General features: G+C 32.8%; 1 protein-coding gene across 2 annotated transcripts; it reads right to left on the bottom strand.

Annotated features, from left to right (window-relative positions):
- Window positions 1-1,452: 1,452 nt before the first annotated feature.
- On the bottom strand, window positions 1,453-20,352 carry sptlc1 (serine palmitoyltransferase, long chain base subunit 1). 2 transcript variants are annotated; one of them, XM_067395721.1, is made up of 15 exons: window positions 20,295-20,352; window positions 19,446-19,553; window positions 17,367-17,461; window positions 17,135-17,228; window positions 14,132-14,204; window positions 13,921-14,053; window positions 13,642-13,771; window positions 12,712-12,801; window positions 11,838-11,945; window positions 11,657-11,752; window positions 8,599-8,695; window positions 3,618-3,672; window positions 3,198-3,315; window positions 2,337-2,410; window positions 1,453-2,250 (listed from the first exon to the last, which is right to left on the bottom strand). In XM_067395721.1, exons 1-15 carry the CDS (start codon window positions 20,346-20,348, stop codon window positions 2,157-2,159), a joined length of 1,419 nt encoding a protein of 472 aa, XP_067251822.1. In that variant the 5' UTR covers window positions 20,349-20,352; the 3' UTR covers window positions 1,453-2,156. The 2 variants fall into 2 exon arrangements, 1 of the variants encoding a protein (XP_067251822.1); XR_010896050.1 differs by having other exon boundaries at window positions 2,183-2,250; window positions 8,586-8,695.
- Window positions 20,353-22,323: the final 1,971 nt, after the last annotated feature.

Genomic DNA, 22,323 nt, shown 5'->3' with positions numbered 1-22,323 from the left:
TACAGTTGTCACTCTATGTCTGCCAATAATAAGTCTTTAAAAAGATGATATACAGATGCTTAGTTTTATGATTAAAGCTCTGTTTAATTTAATGCAGAGCAATACAGTTATGATTGCGAGATGAACAAATAAACCTTCCTCAAATGTCTCATGATCATATTTGATACCCACATTTGAACAGGAGTGTCTGGATAATCATGTAAAAGTTGCTTCAGTCCAGTAAGTGTTTATCTTGAAATATTACTAACAATATAAAAGTTGATGTTATGTTTACTTCATCAGTAAAAAGACATGTGAACCACGAGCTGAAGGTGGATGTTTTTACATTACATTAAAAAGACTTTTACTTGCAAAACAAAAGTATGAACTATCAATCAAAGGACAGAAGGACTATATAGATTGAGTAAAACAGGCTTTTTAGCAACATTTTGATAATTTAGAGGCCTTCAAAATTTGCAAATAAAATATGATACTGTAGCTTTATAGGCTTCAGGCTGATTGAATGATGAAGAGTAATGATGCTGAAAACTGAGCTTTACCATCACAGGCAGTGTTGGGGGAACCCTTTAGTAATGCAAGTTATGTAATCAGATTACTTTTTCAAGTAACTAGAAAAGTAATGCATTACTTTTAAATTTACAACAAAATATCTCAGTTACTATTTCAAATAAGTAATGCAAGTTGCTCTGTTTTCCCATTTATTGACTGACAGCTCTCCTTTCCCCATGTTGAGAGAAATAAAGTGCAGAGACGTTGTGAGCGCTGTGTGAATATGATGCTTATTGTAGCTCTAGACTAAATGTGAACATTTACTCATCTCACTTGCACAAAAACATTCAGTATTCAAAATGAACAAAAACAGTGAAATGCAAACTCAGAATATTACACAAACCTGCAATAATTAGACATGTTAAATAACACAAATACACTTATTGTATTTAATCTCACCTTATTATCCAATGTCTTTGCTGCTGACCTTCAATGATCAACCATATCAATAAGCAACATATGACATTTGTGTTATATATATATATATATATATATATATATATATATATATATATATATATATATACACACACACACACACATATATTTCTGAAGTAAGAGTGTTGAACTTTCTTCTCCTGGGTCATTTCACTTTTGGTGTGAAAGTACCTTTACATCTGCCAAAAGTAGAACTTTTTGTTGTTTTTAAAAAACAAGCAAGCCCAGTCCAGGTGAGGAAAAAGTAAATCAACAGTAACATAACATTATTTTCCATACAAAGTAATGTTAAGTAATGTTTCCATACAAAGTAAAGTTAACATTATTCATGTTTTACTATATTTTTGATCAAATAAATGCAGCCCTTGTGAGCAGAATTAAGAATTTCTTTCAAAAACATTAAAAAATAAATGTTACTGACGCAAATTTCTGAAAGGTAATGTATTTATGATGTCTTTGTAAATTTATTTTTGGAGATAAAATGATTATAAAAACCAATGCAACATGACTACTTTGTATAAAGAAATTTATTTTATTCCTGAATTTTGCTTGAAAACAAAGTCACTTTTTAACATAATTACAATCACTGAATCAAAACTTTGATCATATTTGATATCTGTGTGTGAGCTTTTGCTCTATAACACTCACACTGCACTGTTACCGAAAAATAAGAATAACTGTATTATTGAGAATGTACAATTCCTCACAGCTAGAGAACGAACACAATTCATACGCAGTGCATGAACATTTTGAAATGTGGTAAAGAAGCAACTCTTTGGTCAAAGGTAACATGTAAATACTAGTGTATAAAAAGTTACTTTATATTTTATGCTATGTTTACTGATTAGTTAAGATCTCCCATCATTATTCAAGGCATTGAACAGATCATAAACAGGTTTGATGGTGCACAACAACTGCAAACAGCATGAAGAATCAGCTCTGCATTTATTTCAATGTGAAATGGAGACTAAAATAACCCACGTTATCTGTACACCAAGTACGGAAAAACATAAATATAACAGAAACGGGTTCAATCAGTGTGTTGTTGAGGTCTTCAGGGCCAAAGGTCATAGAACCATCAGGCAGGATGACTCTCACTTTCATATCTCTCAGGTCAATGACACATTTAAAGCTTCATGGTGTGTGATGGACGTATTGATGCGTTAACGTCATTTCAGGAGGTTTACAGCTGCTTCTCGAATGCATTGCGCTGCTTTCTCGATTTCCTCCTGCGTCTGCTCGACGGTGACAACTACTCTAATGCTGAGGACACAACAGATGTTCATTCAGCATTTGAGTTAAAACATCATTTCAAAGAGGTTTAACTGATGAAATCATTAACAGCTAACCTTGGCGGTGGAAGAAATCGCTCTTCTTTGTCCAGGTATCGAGCCAAAGTCAGCGCGATCCGTCTGTCCAAACTCTACAGAAATGACCAAAAAACAGATTCTTTTACTTACACCGCATCAACTATAATTTCTGAAAGTCAACATGAATTCAAAATCTACCTTTTTAAAACTTTTTTAGTACTTGTTTGTGATCTTATTGTGTACATTATATATTATAAATATGATGTAATGAGAAACTTGTAACATTTTGATGTAATGTTAATACATCAAAATGTAACAAGCTTCTCTGCCTCTTAAAATAATGTTCCTTTTCTGGTTATATAGCCCAGGGTTAACTTACCCTCTGCTGCTCAGTCATTTTTGACCGAAAATTTTTACGTTTTGTTTTTTTACAATTTTTTACTTCATCGGAACAGATAGTATTTATTTATCCTACTATGGTAGTAAATGAAGGGCGAGAACTGTTTGGTTACTGACATTCTTCCAAATATCTTCCTTTGTGTTCAGCAGAACAAAGAAAATCATACAGGTTTGGAACTACTTGAGGGTAAGAAAATGATGAAAGAATTTTCATTTTTGGGTGAACTATCCCTTTAATTTTAGTATCTAATACTCATTTATTATGATCCAACTAATTCCCAATGGTTAAAGTCTTGTCCTACATTTTGTTCTTGAACTGCAAAATGCTTCATACTACAAAGTAGAGTGGGTTGCGAAACACATTTATATGGACATTATAAGGTTACAGCGATTTTTTTTACCATTTTTACACTGAATTGAATACTAATATCACCGATATGCTGATGATAACCACACTAAGACAAGAGACTCATTTGTCTGGGATTTGCTGGTTGAACCTACGTAATCGACGATTGATCGGAGCAGCTTCAAGTCATTTGCTCTGGATCCTGTGCTGTTTTCCAGCTGTAGATGGAGAGCCGGAGCTAAAGACTCTCCCACCACCTTCAATCCTGGAGTCCTGCAATAAATCCCAATGATATCATCATTCCGGACCACACAGTCAATAACCAGCCATCACACTTAAGACTTAACAGGTGCATTAGGTCAGTAAGAACTTCTAATTCCTGGACATCTGGCATGTCGGTATGTAGATTATTATTATTGCTCATAATAACGCCAATAACACCAATTTTATTTTCATAGCTTGATGTTTCATTTTAATGATGGAGTTCACTGGAGGCAATCTACATTTAGGTTACTAAACATCTGTGGCCAATTTGGTTTCTTTTTAATGGAAAGAAGGATGTAAGATTGACTTGCCCTTGCAGTGCTTTGTGGACGTGTTTGCACTTCTCCTGCAGAACCCTGAAAATGCCTGTGAGAGAACATGAAAAAAATACTGCACTCAATGTGATGGTTTGCCAAAACCACGCTCTACACAAGAAAGTGATCGAATGCACTTTAACAAAAAAAATTTTTATGTGTGTTTGCATTGGTAAATGTGTCAGAAAGGAAAGCAAGTACAAGGTTCTACAGTATTGGTGTTGTTGAGTCAACTACTGTCATCATTGAGCGACCTGAATAATAACACAGTTTAATGACAGACATTTTAAGAAAACTATATCGTCCCGTTGAGTACTAAAGTTTAAGACTAAGTGCTCAATCGATATATTGTCTGAGAAATTGTCAAATTAGCATTAACTGATGTTTCTCAGTTTGGCCGATAAATGGGACTTTTATTTTGACAGATATCAAAATAAAATTAAGTATTAACATAAGTTTATAAAATATAAATCAGTTTTAGTGAATATTATAGTAAATTAATATAAATTTAATTGCAGCAATTGTTATGGTTGTGTTATTTATTCTACTTAAATAAAATAGTGTGATATCACGTACCGACTTTGGTACCTATCGGTAATGAAATTTAAAAAATGTGAGGCTTTGAGCGCTGTTGAGTGGATTTGTAAACACCTCTGATTGGCCATTGAGTTGACATGCTCATCAGATATGTCCGTGATTTGCTACAATTATCAATGCACGGTAGCGTTTGAGAGCACACATAAGTGTTTGAATTTGAAAGTGCTTTGAAAGCAGGCGTCTATCAGCGGATTGGTCCACGATAGACGCCTGCTTTCAAACGCTCCCGTGTGTATCTGTGTAAGCACTCGGTGAAGAGCTTCATTGATGAAAATTTACAACACTGAAGCCAATTACAGACATATCCGATGAGCGCGTCAACACAATGGCCAATCAGAGGTCTTTACGAATCCACTCAACAAAGCTCAAAGCGTCACATTTTTTAAATTTCAGTACCAACTAGGTACTGATGTCGGTACTTTTGACAACTCTGTCTGCCATCAGCCACCCCACCTTGTGTAGAGAAAAAATGTTGAGTAAAAATAGAGTAAAAATATAGAATAGAGAACAAAAGATCCAGGCTCAACTGGTAATTAGTTTATCCTGGCATGAGTGAGGCTGGTGCTCAATCCACACACACTAATGTGACATGCTGGAATCAACTGAGCTGCACTCAATTCCCACTGAGAGAGCCATCTGAAACTCATCTCCCCTAGGGAGAAGTGGCACCTTTGTGTTGAACCAGTCTGAACCCTGTCTCTCAACATTCATTAAAGTCAAACACCACTGATGGGCTCAGAGACAAACAACTGCTAGAACCTTCACTGCTCAAGTATCGCACAGGAGATCCACACTATTTGATGTATGATTTTTTTCTAGTCACAAGCAATTACAAGATATGGTTAAGCCTGGTTAAAGGTGCCCTAGAACTTTTTTAAAAGATGTAATATAAGTCTAAGGTGTCCCCTGAATGTGTCTGTGAAGTTTCAGCTCAAAATACCACATAGATTTTTTTTAATTCATTTTTTTAACTGCCTATTTTGGGGCTTCATTAGAAATGAGCCGATTCAGGGTGTGTGGCCCTTTAAATCTGGTGCTCCACGCCCACGGAGCGGCGCTTACCTTAAACAACATAAAAAAAAGTTCTAACAGCTAATATAACCCTCAAAATGGATCTTTACAAAGTGTTCGTCATGCAGCATGTCTAATCGCGCAAGTATGGTATTTATTTGGATGTTTACATTTGATTCTGAAAGAGTTTGATTATGCTCCGTGGCTAACGCCTAATGCTACACTGTTGGAGAGATTTATAAAGTTGTGTTTGTGAATTATACGGACTGCAAGTGTTTAAAAAAGTATTTAGCGACGGCTCTTGTCTCCGTGAATACAGCAAGAAACGCTGGTAACTTTAACCACATTTAACAGTACATTAGCAACATGGTAACGAAACATTTAGAAAGACAGTTTACAAATATCACTAAAAATATGTTATCATGAATCATGTTAGTTATTATTGCTCCATCTGCCATTTTTTTGCTATTGTCCTTGCTTGCTTACCTATACCTATGTATATACAAGAATTGGAGTAATTGGAGTATTTACATTACCAGCACATAATTCAAAACTGTTTTGTGTGAGACTGTATGCATGTGTACATAATTTGTATTCATCAGTGTTGAAACTGATTCAAGTAAAAACGGCGAAGAAGCATCGCGTGTGTAAGTTTATTCATTTAATATAATCATTTACAGTAGTATTACAATGTTGAACTCCATCATATTGCCAGGATAATAATCCCCCGGTCTATAATATACGTGTTTATCGAAGCAGATGCAGAAGTGAAGTCCCGTCTCTTCACCTGCACAAAACCCACCCCGGCACGGAAGATAGCAGCGTAGTTTTTCTTGTTAGTAAACCTCTGGACTCGATGTCCTGACAGGCTGAAGTTTGTGCAACCTCCACAAACACAATAATTTACCATGACAATGATAAATAGAATACAAAAACTACTGAAAACACACTGATTCACGACTGCTGTCACTGAATACCAACCTACTTTGCACTGAGTCAACACAAGAGCTCGGCAATTGACTCCCTTGAGTGACGTAAAATGACGTGACGCTGAAAATGAAAAAAAAAAAAAAGTTTTTTTTACAGAGACCGTCACTTTATCTACTAAATTCATGCCCTCATGTCCTGCAAAACATTTTTAAATCGTGCAGTACCTTTTTGTATGGTATTTTTGTACAAGGTTATATATTCATCTCAAAAAAAAGTTTAACCAGCAATATGCACTTTAACTATGCCGAGGTAAATTCAATTTTTGAATCTAGGGCACCTTTAAATATTTCACAGCTATGCTTAACTAGAAAAATAAATATTCACTATAAAATGTTTCATTATTTAAGACTAAATTATTCAATTCCTTACAATTTCTAGTTCCTCTACAAATTCTAGTTGCTATTTAAACTCCAGAAACTAACTTCAAACGAACTTTATTTTGGCCTGATTTACTTCAAAATGACGTCACACCAGTTCATTCCTCGATTTCGCTTGAAGTATATCAGGACTTTAAGAGTGTTTCTATATGGTTATTCTGGACCAAGTCAAGAGTTGGGGATATTCTGGTCTTTTGATATGGCATGGTTCCCTCGTCAATGTAAGTCTATGGGATTGTCCGCCCTTTTAACATCCGCCAAGCAAAAGTCTGATTCTACTTAAGAGTTTTATTCAAGTGCCTTAACTAAATGTGAGTAATTGTGTTGGCCTAGCAAATACAGCTAAAAATGATGTCCGTTTTTATGTCTGTCTGAGCGTTGCTGCATATGGTTTGGATCAGCTGATTTTCAGAGGCTTTCTTTAAAGTCCAGCCAACTCAGTTAACTAAATCACTCAGTAAAAAAAAAAAAAAAGAAACAACCATACCAAAAAGAAACAAACCATAATTCAGGTATATATATATGTACGAAACTTCTTTTAAAAATCTTAGTGGTTCCAAACTTTTGGACTGTACTGTATATATATGTGTGTGTGTATATATATTATATATATATTTAGCATATATATATATATATATATATATATATATATATATATATATATATATATATATATATATATATATATATATATATATATATATATATATATATATATATATATATTTAGCATATATATATATATATATATATATATATATATATATATATATATATATATATATATATATATATATATATATATATATATATATATATATATATATATATATATATATATATATATATATACATACATACATACACATATATACAGTACAGTCCAAAAGTTTGGAACCACTAAGATTTTTAAAAGAAGTTTCGTCTGCTCACCAAGGCTACATTTATTTAATTAAAAATACAGTAAAAACAGTAATATTGTGAAATATTATTACAATTTAAAATAACTGTTTTCTATTTGAATATATTTCACAAAGTAATTTATTCATGTGATGCAAAGCTGAATTTTCAGCATCATTACTCCAGTCTTCAGTGTCACATGATCCTTCAGAAATCATTCTAATATGCTGATCTGCTGCTCAAGAAACATTTAATGTGTACAATTGCACAAAATATTTTTTTCAGGATTCTTTGATGAATAGAAAGTTCAAAAGAACAGTGTTTATCTGAAATCTAATCTTTTGTAACATTATAAATGTCTTTACTGCCACTTTTGATTGATTTAATGCATCCTTGCTGAATAAAAGTATTAATTTCTTTCATTTCTTTTAAAAAAAAATAAAAATAAAAATTCTTACTGACCCCAAACTTTTGAACGGTAGTGTATAATGCTACAGAAGCTTTGTATTTCAGATAAATGCTGTTCTTTTGAACTTTCTATTCATCAAGGAATCCTGAAAAAAAAGTACACAATTGTTTTCAACATTGAAAATAATCATAAATGTTTATTGAGCAGCAAATCATCATATTAGAATGATTTCTGAAGGATCATGTGACACTGAAGACTGGAGTAACGATGCTGAAAATTCAGCTTTGATCACTGGAATAAATTACTTTGTCAAATATATTTAAATAGTACACAGTTATTTTAAATTGTAATAATATTTAAAATAACTGTATTTTTAATTAAATAAATGTAGCCTTGGTGAGCAGATGAAACTTCTTTTAAAAACATTAAAAATCTTAGTGGTTCCAAACTTTTGGACTGTACTGTGTGTGTATATATATATATATATATATATATATATATATATATATATATATATATATATATATATATATATATATATATATATATATATATATATATATATATATATATATATATGAGAGAGAGAGAGTGAGGTACATCTCAAAACATGCTCCCAACTAGCAAGAAGTTATATACTAAATGGCTAGAGAAGATAAATGCATGCATGTTTTTATTTACGTAATGTTGTTACCTGGATCTTCCTCCATGATGTTCAGGGCTTCAATAGCAGCCGCGGCCAGCATGGGTGGAAGAGATGCTGAGAAACAGTAACCCTGACCTGACAAACGCTGACAAAAAAATAAAAAAATAAAAATTATATTCAATCAATTCATAACAGAAAATATTCATATTCAATTCAGGGTATAATAACGGTGTGAAAATCTTTATTAGAAGCCGAGCAATGAAGGGTCAATCTGGATTTGTGTTTTTTGCAACCACTGCAAAAGTTAGGCTATGTAACATTTCATCATAAAACAAACTTTAAACAAAACTTTGATTTGGACAGTGGAGACAGTGGCACCTGGTGGTTATTATTAATCATTAATATGCTTTTAACTTTACAATCATAAATAAGCTATTAATCAAGGTCGCCAATATCATTGGTCCATTTGAACACTTTGAAACTTATCAAGCATCTTTAGAACCAAAACTTGATAAATACGCTTTTTTTTTCCCCCTTGAGGAAACAAAATTAATATTGCCCCATCTGTCAAGAGATACCTGGCCATGTTTACTTGTCTGCCATTTTTAACATTATAAATGTTTGTATATTTGGTACAAATTGTCAAATCTTCACCAAACTGGACTATAAATTGGATGCTTGATCTTCACACTGAGCCACAAGTTATCACTGAGCATTTTTCAAAGTAACTGGGCAGTAAAATTATAAGTAGGAAAATCTGCAAATGATGCACAAGCAGCTCAGACTGTTGATGCTCCATTTGCATTTAAGTAGAGCGTGTGGATTCACTTCCTTCACATCATTTAAGGGAAGAGTGAATCTGATATGATGCATGTGAATCACAAGTGATGTTATACGACAGTCAAACTGGCAAGAAACAGAATAAATTACTGTATAACAGTACTTGGTGTATCAAAACTCATAAATACAGAGGATGGCAAAATCCATCATATGGTAACTCAAGTGGAATGATGTCATAGCAGAACATTGATTCCTGTCAATTACCCAGCTGTAGATACTCTAAAGAAACTGTGTTATTCAACAAACAGGATTACTGATTACTGATGCAAGAACTTCTGCTTTCCAACAAGGACTATTTCAAAGTGACTAGGTTACGTGAGGATAATTCTACACGTATGTCCATATTTTAAAAAAAAAAAAAGCATATGTATATAATTACAGTTTTACTTTCAGAATATAAAAACCATATGTACAGAAATATACATCAAAAGAAGCTTCTTTTGATCATTCAAACAATCATTCAAACCAGACAGCCAAATCTTTTCGATTCACAGCACAAAACAGCTGAGAGTATTTAAAACATACAAAAATCCTTTGCTTACTGAATACAAAGACAAAACCAATGTTGAAAATTGAAAATACAGATTAAAAAATATTCTGGGTTATTTTTGGCTGCCAGTATTTGCTGTAAAAACATTTCCCATGCGCTAATAAACACACTGAGTCAAAATGATTGTCTGTGGAAAAATTGGACAGCAAGCCACAGATGATGTAAACGGACATTAGACTGAGGCTAGGTATTATGGCTTCAGCCTATCGTTCAAAGTCGGATGTGGGATATTACTACGTATGTAATATTGTTGACTGTAAAATTGTTCCACTGCCCTACGTGCCCTACCATTAACTATGCAGGAGTTTTACTATCAACAAAGAAGTATCCAAGTAAACAAAATGTTGTGGAACTTAAATACTTAAAGGGATAGTTCACCCAAAAATGAAAATTATTACTCACCCTCAAGCCATCCTTGGTGTATATGACTATCTTCTTTCAGACGAACACAATCTGAGTTATATTATAAAGTATCCTGGCTCTTCCAAGCTTTATAATGGCCCTTCTGATTTTGAAGTCCAAAAAAGTACATCCGTCCATTATAAAAGATATCCACACGGCTCCAGGGGTTAATAACAAAATAACTAGCTTCCTGCAGACAGCCTACGCAAATCGACTCGTGCCAATAGAGTAGTCTCCGAACCGACGCATGGATAGAACAAATTAAAACACCGGTCTCGAATTAAAAGTCTAAAACAAGAATTTTTAAAGAGAAATATTGGTGAATTTCGGTATAAGAGAAGAGGAGCTTGAGTTTGTTGCCCAGCCTTATTTGTTCGAACTGTGAGAGGCGTCTAAGCTAACCCTACTCCTATGTCCTAATTTTGTTCGTCTGGAAGAAGAAAGTCATATACACCAAGGATGGCTTGAGGGTGAGTAATTCATGGGATAATTTTCATTTTTGGCTTAACTATCCCTTTAAAGACTTAATAGGCTATTTATTTTCAAACTTAAACATTTTTACTTTTTAATCTGGACTACAACATGCCCTAGATACTCAATGAAAATGTTTTGATCCTTTATTGTTCGGTCACACTTTACATTAAGGCTCCATTAGTTAAAATTAGTTAATTCATTAGTTAACATAAACTGACAATGAAAAATACTTCTAAAATTTATTTATCAATCTTAGTTCATTTTAACATTTAATAACACATTATTAAAATCAAATGTTGCAACTGTATTATTTAATGGACCTGCACTAACATGAACTAACAATGATCAGTTCTATTTTCTTAAACTAACGTTAACAAAGAATAATAACTTCTGAAACAAATGTAGCTATTGCTCATCATTAATATTAATTAATACATTAACTAATGTTAGCTAATGAGACCTTATTGTAAAGTGTTACCTATTGTTCTTTATAATTCTTTAGCACTTTAATCTGTTTGAAACATTTGTTTACTGTATACATTTTTTGTGTATTACTTATTTGTGTATTGTTCTTTTTGTTATAAGAATATTTTATTGTATGTTATAGAATGACATATCTTTTTGCAACTTATTTTAATATCGTGATAATACTGTATACCGTGATAAAAAAATTCAGCAAGTATCGCAACATGAAAATTTGATACCGTGATTACTGTCAGATGCCATGCCTACTTTCTGAGTTGAATGCAGCAAAAATCATTACACTGAATATTCCTGTAATAAAGAGCCGTTTTTATTTTTTGATCAGTTGTTTGATCAATTGTTCTTTTGCAGTCATACCTGATGATCAATAACGAATGATCGTCCACAGCAGAAACCTCCGATGGATGCCACCGCATTCTCCATGTTGGCACTTATGAGGTCAATATCATCAATCTGAAATTAAAACACACATGAAAATTTTGTGGCATGATTATTTAACAACTAAGCTCATAGCTCATATATTCTATCCATTACGTACATTGACCCCAAAATGCTCTGTGACCCCTCTTCCATGTTCTCCAAGCACTCCAAAAGACATGCTCTCCTCCAGAAAGATTCGTACTTTATATTTGTACTTCAGTTTTATCTGGAAAAGAAGATGCATCCATTAAAAACATCAGCTTATATGAAAAAATGCAGCCAGTGCAATGCAGAAGTAGCAGTGATATGCAGAAGTGTAATATTTATGTATTGTTTGTTCAAATCCCATAAAAGTTATAAACAACAGTTATGTGATGCAAACACAACAAATTTAGAAGAGGTATTCAGAGCACTCAATTTTTCAGTCACACTTTACAATAAGGTTCATTAGTTAAACATTAGTTAATGTATTAACTAGCATGAACTAACCATGACCAATACATTTGTTACTGTATTTACTAATCTACGTTAACGTTAATTAATAAAAATACAGCAGTTCATTGTTTGTTCATGTTAGTTCACAGTGCATTATCTATTGTTAACAAAATTTTAATAATGCACAAGTAAATGTTGAAATGAACAAAGATTAATCAATGTTGTAGAAGTGCAGTTCATTATTAGTAGTTTGTTAACTAATGTAGTTAACTAATGAACCTTATTGTAAAGTGTTGTCAGTTGTTCTTAGGTTGCAGCTTTATGATGAAACGCTTTTTTAAAAAAAAAAATGTTTTAAATGATCTGCACCCCATTTGATATATCTCAGTTTTTTCTTTCTATCACAAATCTGTTTATTTGCCATTATGTGGTAAGGAGTGTAGATTGACGTGAAAAAGTTAATTAATGCATTTTGAAATGTAATGAAATTTAATGAAACAAAATGTGGAAAATAAGCTGAATTCTTTCTGAATGCACTGCAATCTAAATGTTCTTACCAGTTCAGGTAGTGGGCAGATATCTGCAGTGTTGATATAGAGTCCCTCGACTACAATGAACCGTCTGATTACTCTCGCCTTACGTGGATTCTGAAGTAAAACACATAAAAACAATAACTATGAATGAACAAGCATGTATACGTGCATAGCAAAACAACAAACAAACAGCTGCTGCATTCAAAAAAATATGTAATCTTTCATAATGTGCAATAGACAGATGCTAAGGTCTTTTGAGTGTTTGTGGATAGATGAATATATGTACTACTAATATATCTTATTAAATCTTATTGCACTTGATACATCAGTGCATGTTCTACAGAACAAAGAAAAATAGAAAAAGTGGGCAAAGAAAAATAATATAATAACCGATAATGTAATTTTCACTATCCAATCAAATCCCAATTGTTAAAATCGGTTACACATTATTTCAATGTTTCCTTGTTACAGTTTAATTATATTTTATTTAAATACTGAGTAATATTAATGAACAACTTGCTACAGGTTTAGGGTTGTGTACCATTAATGTACCATTATTACTACAGTAAGTGTAAATGTAACATGTAACAAGGACACTGTAAAATAAATTGTTAACTTAAAAGGTGCAGAAAGCGATTTCTGAGATGCTGTTGAACATTTAAATCAACACCTAAACAAACAATTTTCTGAATATTTGCTAGATGTCTGTTCTGTGTGTGTGTTGAATTGTGTATTTGTTATTTTGGGGGCGGAGCAATAAAGGAAGTGTGTTTATTTGAGTGTCCATTCAAATATCAACAGTGTTTTGCAGAAATCGCTTACTGCACCTTTAAAATCAAGTCTACATTATTTGATACTGTTTTACCAGGAAATAGGTTACAAACAGCATTTTATGCTGTATTTACTGAATTTCTCTTCATGTCACCAGTGACAGCTGGTCAAATCCCTCCTCACCTTCTGATCTTCAATCTCTTGCTCCTTCAGAAGGCGCTCTAGATCCTCCATATCATTGTGTTTGAAGTATTTGATGAAGCTGCGTGAAGCCTGGAGGCCTTTCTGAATGGAGAAACATGCTGCCTCGTCGCTGAGAAAACCAGAGACACAGACAGATCAAACTGTTTTATCATCTCTAAAAATGTTCCCGTTTCATTCACTGCTACAGATGATCAGATGTGGATGTTCCTAAGAAGCTCAATGGAGGTGGAAGGCGGTTGGAGTTACACAGGGACTTACACAAAGATGATGTCTCCTCTCTTGGAGTAAGCAGGAATGGCACTGGCGATGGTGGCAAAGCCATATGAGTAGATGATAGCCTCCTCTGTTCTCATGAACTTTGCCAAGCGCTCTTCTAACTCCAGATGAACATCTGCAGAACATTTAAATGCTTTAAAACGGACACAGCGACATCAGACAGACAGATACCTGAGGTGATAAATCTACCTACCAAAGGTCCCATAGAATCCTCTTGGTCCACAAGTTCCCACACCGTATTTTTTTAGTGACGCCAAAGCCTTCAACTGAAAACAGATTATTGATACTGTAAGACACAGTGGTTTAATGCTTTTATTGATGTACGATAAGATTTTCAGATTTACTCTACTACAAGCTTTCATGTTTGAGGTTGCCAGATGTTAAGAGTTTAAATCCCCAATCAGAGCTTTTCTGTTAAAAAGGAAACATTTTTTCCAGTGTTTTACTATGTAAAATGTTACCTTGCGCACACGCCCTCCCTACACTGTGGAAGAAGCGACACGATTATCTGAAAACACCAACAAACATGTAAGCTGGAGTTTAGAGATCTCCATTAAGAGGTTCTGCTGAAATGAAAGTGCGATTCAGCCATTTTGTGTTCCTTGACAAGCCGCTTGTGCTGTTTGCTGCAACTAAACCTGCGATCAAACCTTCTCAGTGATGAACTGTAATAAATCCAAACATGAATATTCTCGACTATATTACTTTGTGACTGTGGTTGCTGAATAATTGCAAACTCTGTGTGACAATTAAAAATTTTTTTTTTTGCTGTCGTTTTTAATAGAAAGTGTTCCATTAGTGTAATTTGGAATTATTAGTAATTTAATGGTTTTAAGTTTCTTGTTTAACCAGTTTTCATAACGTAGACAAAGACTGTTAATTTATATGATAAGTAGCCTATAATAAATTAGTAGAATAGTGCCTGGTTTTACAGACAAGGCTTAAGCCTAGTCCCAGACTAAAATGGATGTTTGAATTGTTTTAACTTAAAGCTACTTGCACTGACATATCTTAAATTATCTTAAAATATGTCAGTGTCATTGTTTTGTCTCAAGATTCACACCAGTAATGGTTTTTTTTTCTAAGGCATGTTTATAAAAGCTACTTAAATGCCCTAATTGAACTAAGGTCTAATCCTGGCTAAGGCTAAGCCCTGTCTGTGAAAGCAGGCCTAGATGAAGAAAACTCTTGCAATAATTATGCAATGTAACAATAGATTTCTCAAATGACAAATAATCATGATTATTCATTAAACCTTTTTCTAGCATGATGAAAATGTGACTACGTTTTCATTGACTAAAACTAGACTAAAATACCAAGAAATTTAATCGACTAAAACTTGACAAAGCAAAAAACAGATATGATAAATATGATAAAAACTAAAATGTACATTTGACAGAGGACTAAAAAATAATAGCTGATGAAATTAACAACACTATTTACTTTGCTTAAAGCTACAATATGTCGATTTTTCGCCGCTAGAGGTTGTCTATTCAAAACAAAGGCGTAGCTTGATGACACCGAGTTTGAGCGCGGAATCTTGGGAAATGTAGTCTTCACCTCACAGCCAATGGAAAAGAATTGGGACAGGACTTGAGCAGACATCATGTTCATGGATGAGATTATTAACGTTACTGTACAGTATGAAGCAGCTTCTCTGAGGCATGGTAAAGCATGGTACTCTCAGAAAATCAAGAGAATTAGATTTAAACAATAAGACTAAATGTGTTGAGCTATATAACAATAATTCGCTTTCTGTCTAAAAATGTAACCAAACAGTTGTTCCCTTGTCCAATAAAACATATAATATATATAAAGCGTCTTTGGTGTTTCCATGTTTTCTACAAAATAAAACCGGAAACTTAGGGTAACGCGGACATGACGTCATTGACAGGCGGTGACTCACACATCCGTATCCTTGGTTAAAATCACAACATGGAAACATTTGGGATATTGTAAGTAGTCAACTGAACAAAATATATAACACTGGCCTAGTGGTTTTTGGATATTTTACTGCAAAAATCTTACATATTGTGCCTAATACATGTTCCAGGTCATATGGTACATGCCTCTAATGTTATTCCAGTTAAAACAAAAGTTTTTAATGCTTTATGATGTCACATTACCAAAGTAAAATAAGGAAAAATACTGGTCATGTTGACTTTAAGTCGTGTGGTGGTTCTTCACTCATATAGAGCAGTTTATATTCAAGTCTTTGGCAAAAACGTTTATCCAAAGAAAGTTACATTGCATTCAAGTTTATACTTGCATTTTACCAGTTTATACATTCCTTGGGAATTGAACCCACTACACTGGCGTTGCTTGCAACATACTCAATGTTTGACTACACGAGGAAAGTGGAAAGTGAGTTTGAAAGAAGAGCAAGTTATTACATTTTGTTGAAAGATTATGACAACATAAGTGTATTAAAATTAGGTTCAAACAGCAAAGATTAAACTCTAATTGGTTCTGTGTGCCATTATATCAGCTGGACATACTGAAACTAAATAATTGGTTCATTTATTGATCCACACTTCATTTGACTACTATATATTTGAACAGAAAAATAAAATAAAATATGATTTTATTTTTTATATATATTTTATGAGTTTATAAATTTTTTTTTTTTTTTCTTTTATACAGCACGGATGCATTAAATTTATGAAAAATTACAGTAAAGACATTTATATTACTACAAAAGATTTCTAGTGCAAAAAAAAAATGCTGTTCTTTTCAACTATGTAGCCACACAACTGTTTTCAACATTGATAATAATTAGAAATGTTTCTTGAGCAGCAAATCAGCATTTTAGGATGATTTCTGAAGGATCATGTGACACTGAGGACTGGAGTAATGGTGCTGAAAATTCTGCTTTGATCACAGGAATAAATTACATTTTACTATATATTCACATAGAAAACAGCTATTTTAAATTGTAATAATTTTTCACATTATTACTGTTTCTACTGTAGTTTTGTTCAAATTAATGCAGCCTTGGTGAGCAGAAGAGACTTCTATCAAAAGCATAAAAAATCTTAACGAAAGTAAGAGTAAGTGCCATGCAAACTACACCTTCCAAATCAAGATGTATTTAGCATTAATGAGCAAACTGCACATTACAATCAGGATCAGCTATGATGGATGTTACTGTGAAGAACGGAAAAGCACTTAGACTAGCATCTGTGCTGCTACAAACCTTCACACGCTCATTGTCGAGCAGACCCAAGAAGTTAAATGAGGCAAAGTTAATGCACTCTTTCCCATTTACAATGATTTTGTGGCTTGGAGGGCTGTAAAAGAAAAACATTGCCTTCAGTCAGTATAATTTACACAGCACACAGCAATTATTATTCCATATGGGGTCAGACAAAGCTGTGATGTTGATTTGAACATTGTTTCAAATAAAAAATTGCACACACAAGACGTACCCTGTGACCACATCGTAATTAAGGGAAGGATGGTCTTTCGATACGGGAGTAACCAGCGGTTCAGGCTGCCACTCCTCAATTAACTCCTCTTTCTCCTGAAATACACAGGAATAAAGGAAGAAAGAAAACACTTATAAAATCAAGCAAAATTTCCTGTCTTGATGTAACCGAATCAAATTATGAGGACCCACTTTATATTAAGTGGCCTTAACTACTATGTACTTACATTTAAATTAATCATTTGATACAATGCACTTATTGTGTATATACATGTTTTTACATTGTAGTTATATTTTAAAAACACCTGCATGTAATTACATCTGTAATTAATTTCTGTAATTACACTGTTGACCCATCCCTTACACCTTGACCCACCCTTAAACTTACCCATACCACCAAACCTGTCCCTAACCTTACCCATACCCCACCTCAGTAGCTGCAAATGTGTTTTGCAATTCAATATGAACCCAATAAGTACATTGTACTTATTTTTTGATGTAAGTACATAGTAGTTAAGGCCACTCAATATAAAGTGGGACCAATTAGGATTACCAGTATAACAATCATTCTGTGGTTCTGAAATCATATTGTCAATTTTACACATTTCTAAATTTTTCTTAGATGTAAGCCCTATTTGGACAGGACTAGTTTTCTAAACGATGTTTCAGTTACAACTCTTAACTCTCAATGTTAAAATGAACAAAGTCCCATCTTCCAAATATCCCTAAAACTGATTTAAATATAGATTCTTATAAATACACTTTTGAGAGCAAGTTAATGCGCTCAATTTAACCGTTTTAAGTTGTTTTATGCAATTCCTTTGATAGCAGGAAACAAGATACATTTCTAGTTTAAACATTAATTATGTTTCAGGCAGCTGTATGCAAAGTGAACCACATTTGGTTTTTGACCACTGAAAATGTGTACCAATTTACTCATGGAGCGATTTATATGTCCATATCTTTGGGATTGAACCATCGAAGGCCTTTTAAATGAAGGCCTTCATAATTACCAAAGGAAATTACCAAAAGGAAAGTTTGTCAAGAACCAGAATCTAAAAGGATATTAAGATATGTTTAATACTTCTTAAATTACAGGCATGCAAACTGGAGGCAAAAAACACAAGAAGTGCTTTTTGGCATTTTTGAACTGTCATTGTTGGCATGTAATGAAACAAAGATTGCTAAAGTTGACAGATTTTACTAATAGACCTACTAATCCCTGTGTAAAAATAAAATATTTATGCTGAAGTCATTTTTACACCCCTCTAATTTGGCTCCAAATCTCAAGTAAAAATTGTCATTTTGACCCACTCTACAAAACAGACATTTATTACATGTGACATTTAATATTTTGGCTTTCATCACTATTTATGTTTGTCTTTGTACAGAAAAAATTATTAACAAATTAAAAAATTTGGGGAAATTTCCGAAATTTGGTTGATTTGACACGGAATGCCCCAGTAGGTAATTTGCTCTGGAGGTTGTGTGAGAAAAACACAGACTACGCAGATTCTGACGCGATTAAGATTGGAAAGTACGTCTGTGAATTTCTTTAACGTCCCCCTGGAAAAATAGTCCCGTCCAAATAGAGCTATAATATTAAGTTTTGATCCTTAAATTTTAGTTTGATTAATGGCAACTAACTAAATAATAAGCAGTTATGGTTAACAAACATCAAATTTATTATTCACATTAATACTTAAACATAAAAACATCAACTTAAACATCAAATTGATCAAAAGTGAGAATAAAGGTATTACTAACTTTCTATCTAACTTTCATCAAAGAATCCTCAAGAGTTTCCACAAAATAATGAAGCGGCACAACTGTTTCCACCATTGATAATAATCAGATATGTTTCTAAAGCATATCAGCATACTCAAATGATTCTGAAGGATCAAGTGACACTTAAGATTGGAGAAATGATGCTGAAAATTCATCTTTGAAAATAGCTTTTTTTTTTTAAATTGCAATCATATTTCACAATATTATTCCAAATAGCCACAGAAATATAGAAAATATCCTTCAATTAACATTGAACCAGTGTCTAAAGGAAATTGTATAATGGATCTCTTACCTTTTCTGTGAGATCTGATCTCTCCTGAAGTTTATATGTTTTGGAAAACAGCAGTCTGATAATCCATAAAATGAGAATACCTTCTAAAATCAAATGGTATGCTGGTGCCTAGAAGAGAAATCAACAACACACTATTATAAAATGAACTGCATCACTTAAAACACATTAATAAGACATTGTATAATGGTGATAAATGAACACTTGTGATGTACATCCTATATTAAGGCTTTCATCTTTTCATCAGGTGACTTCACACCATAATTAAAATGCAATGCTTTCCAGATGAAGCACTCCTTATCAGACATTTTAAAGATGAATGTGTGCTTGCTTGCCAAGAGAAATGTGACTGAATGTAGTTTTTTTTTTTTTTTTTTGTGGATTACTTCTTTATTTCTCATATAAAACTCACAAACAATCAATATAAGACTTTCCACAGAAAGAAAGAAAAATTACATCATACATGATGACATCATACAGGTTTGGTCAATGTTAATCACTTCCTTTGACAACAGAGAAAAATGAAGTTCCAGATTTATATATATATATTATGAGAACCATTATTAATGTCATGATTTTAGTGCATTAAAAACAAGGGTAATAACATTTTAACGGGGTACTATGTTTACCGTAGTAAATTCAGATGTATATGAATGAGTTTCACCTGTCTGACACTCATGTTTAACACACTTCCTGGAGTTGCATTATGACAATACTAAAGATTATGTGTGAAATATAGCCAAATACAATCATATGTGCCGGTGCTGTTTAACTGAACACACACAAAAAAGTCTATCGATATCTACATATAATTAAAAAAAGAAATAATAAAAGAAAAAAGTTTGTAGTTACCTCGTAGAAAGCTTGTACCATCTCTACCAACACCCACTGTTGCCCCGACGCCATTTTGACTGAGTCACATGACTGAGTGCGTCTTCCTGATTAATATGAGGCGCCATCGCGTGGAAGACACGCGCCATTGCGGTTTCGTTTTTATTATTATTATTATTATTATTATTATTATAAGTATATATATATACTATATATATACTATATACTATATATATAAAGTATATATTATATAATATAATATATATATATATATATACATATATATATATATATATATATATATATATATATATATATATATATATATATATATATATATATATTTTTTTTTATTTTTTTTATTATTATTATTATTATTATTTCACTCACTTACATATGATTTCAGAATCAATCCACACTGTTAATGTTTTAAAACATCATTGTAGCTATCAGGTTATAATAAAAGTTCTTTTGTCTCTTTTTCTACAGCAAGATTTGTTTATCTTTTTAAATTGGTAATATCTATTAGGAGTTGGGACAAAGCATGGAAAATTCAAAACAAATTTTGAAGCAATAACAACATTTAAAAAGTGTCCTACAAATCACTACAGATGTATCCAGTTAAGCATGTTTTGGAATTAAACTGAACATTTCTGTCAATTTTGTGAACTGGAAAAAGAACAAATTTTGCAATTGTGCATGTATCATAAACATTTGTTTATTTGATGCACTTTTTATTTTCAGAATGACATTTATGTGAGGAACAATACATTATGGAATTAGGAAAATATCATACAGCAACATAAAAATAAGTGGACTTTTTGCCAAACAAATTGGCAGCTAATGTTGTTCATAATGTAACTCTATAATATATCTGTTGTTGTTGTGGCATTGTTGAAAACAGTTGTGCTGCTTCATATGGAAACCATAAAAAAAATCTGGATTGGATGAATAAAAAGTCACTTTTGATCAATTTAATGCATTCTGCATTAAAGTATGCATTGCGGATGTTTTTTTTTCTCTAAAAATCTTACTGACCCCAAACTTTTAAATGGCAATGTACAGTATCACCTTAACATATTGTACACAAAAGGCACAAATGGCACAAAATTATCTTCTGAAAAATAGAAATAGCCTATATATCTACTCTATGGGTTGCTTTATTAAACAGTTTGTTTCAGGGTGACCCTTTAACTACCATTTCATTTCACAAATCAAAGGAGACTTTCTGATCTCTTTCTGTATGAGTCTGACACCTAGTGGGCTTTTTATTATCTGTGATTGTACATTGTATCATATTCTTGGTCCTGAGACATGTGAAGTGTGAAAAGGTGAATTAAAGGGTTAGTTCACCCAAAAATTAAAATTCTGTCATTAATTACCCACCTTCATGTCATTCAACACCCGAAAGTCTTTCATTCGGAATCTTTGGAACACAAATTAAGATCTTTCTAATGAAATCTGAGAGCTTTCAGTTCCTCCACTGACAGCCTACAAAACTGAAATATGTTTCAGTTGCTCGTCAACTATACAGTGCTCAGTGTAAATGAGTACACCCCCTCAATGAACACAAAAACAATTTCCAAAATGTTGACAAGACTAAGTTTTATGTAACATCTGTTTAACTTATAACATGAAAGTAAGGTTAATAATATAACTTCAGTTCCAAATAATTTAAACATCAGTTCCAAAAACATTTATCTTGGTCTCATTACTCTAGAGTCCCAGTAGTCTTCATCTTTGTCCATATTGTGTCACAGGAAATATTCAACCCAGTTTGGCTTTCTACTTCTTTAGATAACTGCAGTGAACTTGCATGCCAATTTTCTTCAACCCTTCTCATCAGAAGATGCTCCTGTCGAGGTGTTAATATCTGTGGACGACCTGGACGTCTCTGTGAGATGGTTGCAGTTCCATATTTTTTAAAATTTTTGTATCACTTTTGATACAGTATTCTGAATGATAAGTAAAGCTTTGTTGATCTTCTTGTAGCCTTCACCTTTCTGGTGTAAAGAAATTATTGTGACATTTCTCTTCCATGTGGTGCCAT

The sequence above is a fragment of the Chanodichthys erythropterus genome, chromosome 10 (assembly GCF_024489055.1).
Source record: "Chanodichthys erythropterus isolate Z2021 chromosome 10, ASM2448905v1, whole genome shotgun sequence".
Lineage (NCBI taxonomy): Eukaryota > Metazoa > Chordata > Actinopteri > Cypriniformes > Xenocyprididae > Chanodichthys > Chanodichthys erythropterus.
This window is presented reverse-complemented; position numbering and strand designations above follow the sequence as displayed.

Excerpts from the sequence above, each read along its gene's own strand:
- sptlc1 (XM_067395721.1), bottom strand. The coding sequence starts at position 20,348 with ATGGCGTCGGGGCAACAGTGGGTGTTGGTAGAGATGGTACAAGCTTTC. Across the intron at positions 17,229-17,366 it reads AATTACGATGTGGTCACAGG|CCCTCCAAGCCACAAAATCA; the intron begins GTACGTCTTGTG and ends TTTCTTTTACAG. Across the intron at positions 14,205-17,134 it reads TCGACAATGAGCGTGTGAAG|TTGAAGGCTTTGGCGTCACT; the intron begins GTTTGTAGCAGC and ends ATCTGTTTTCAG.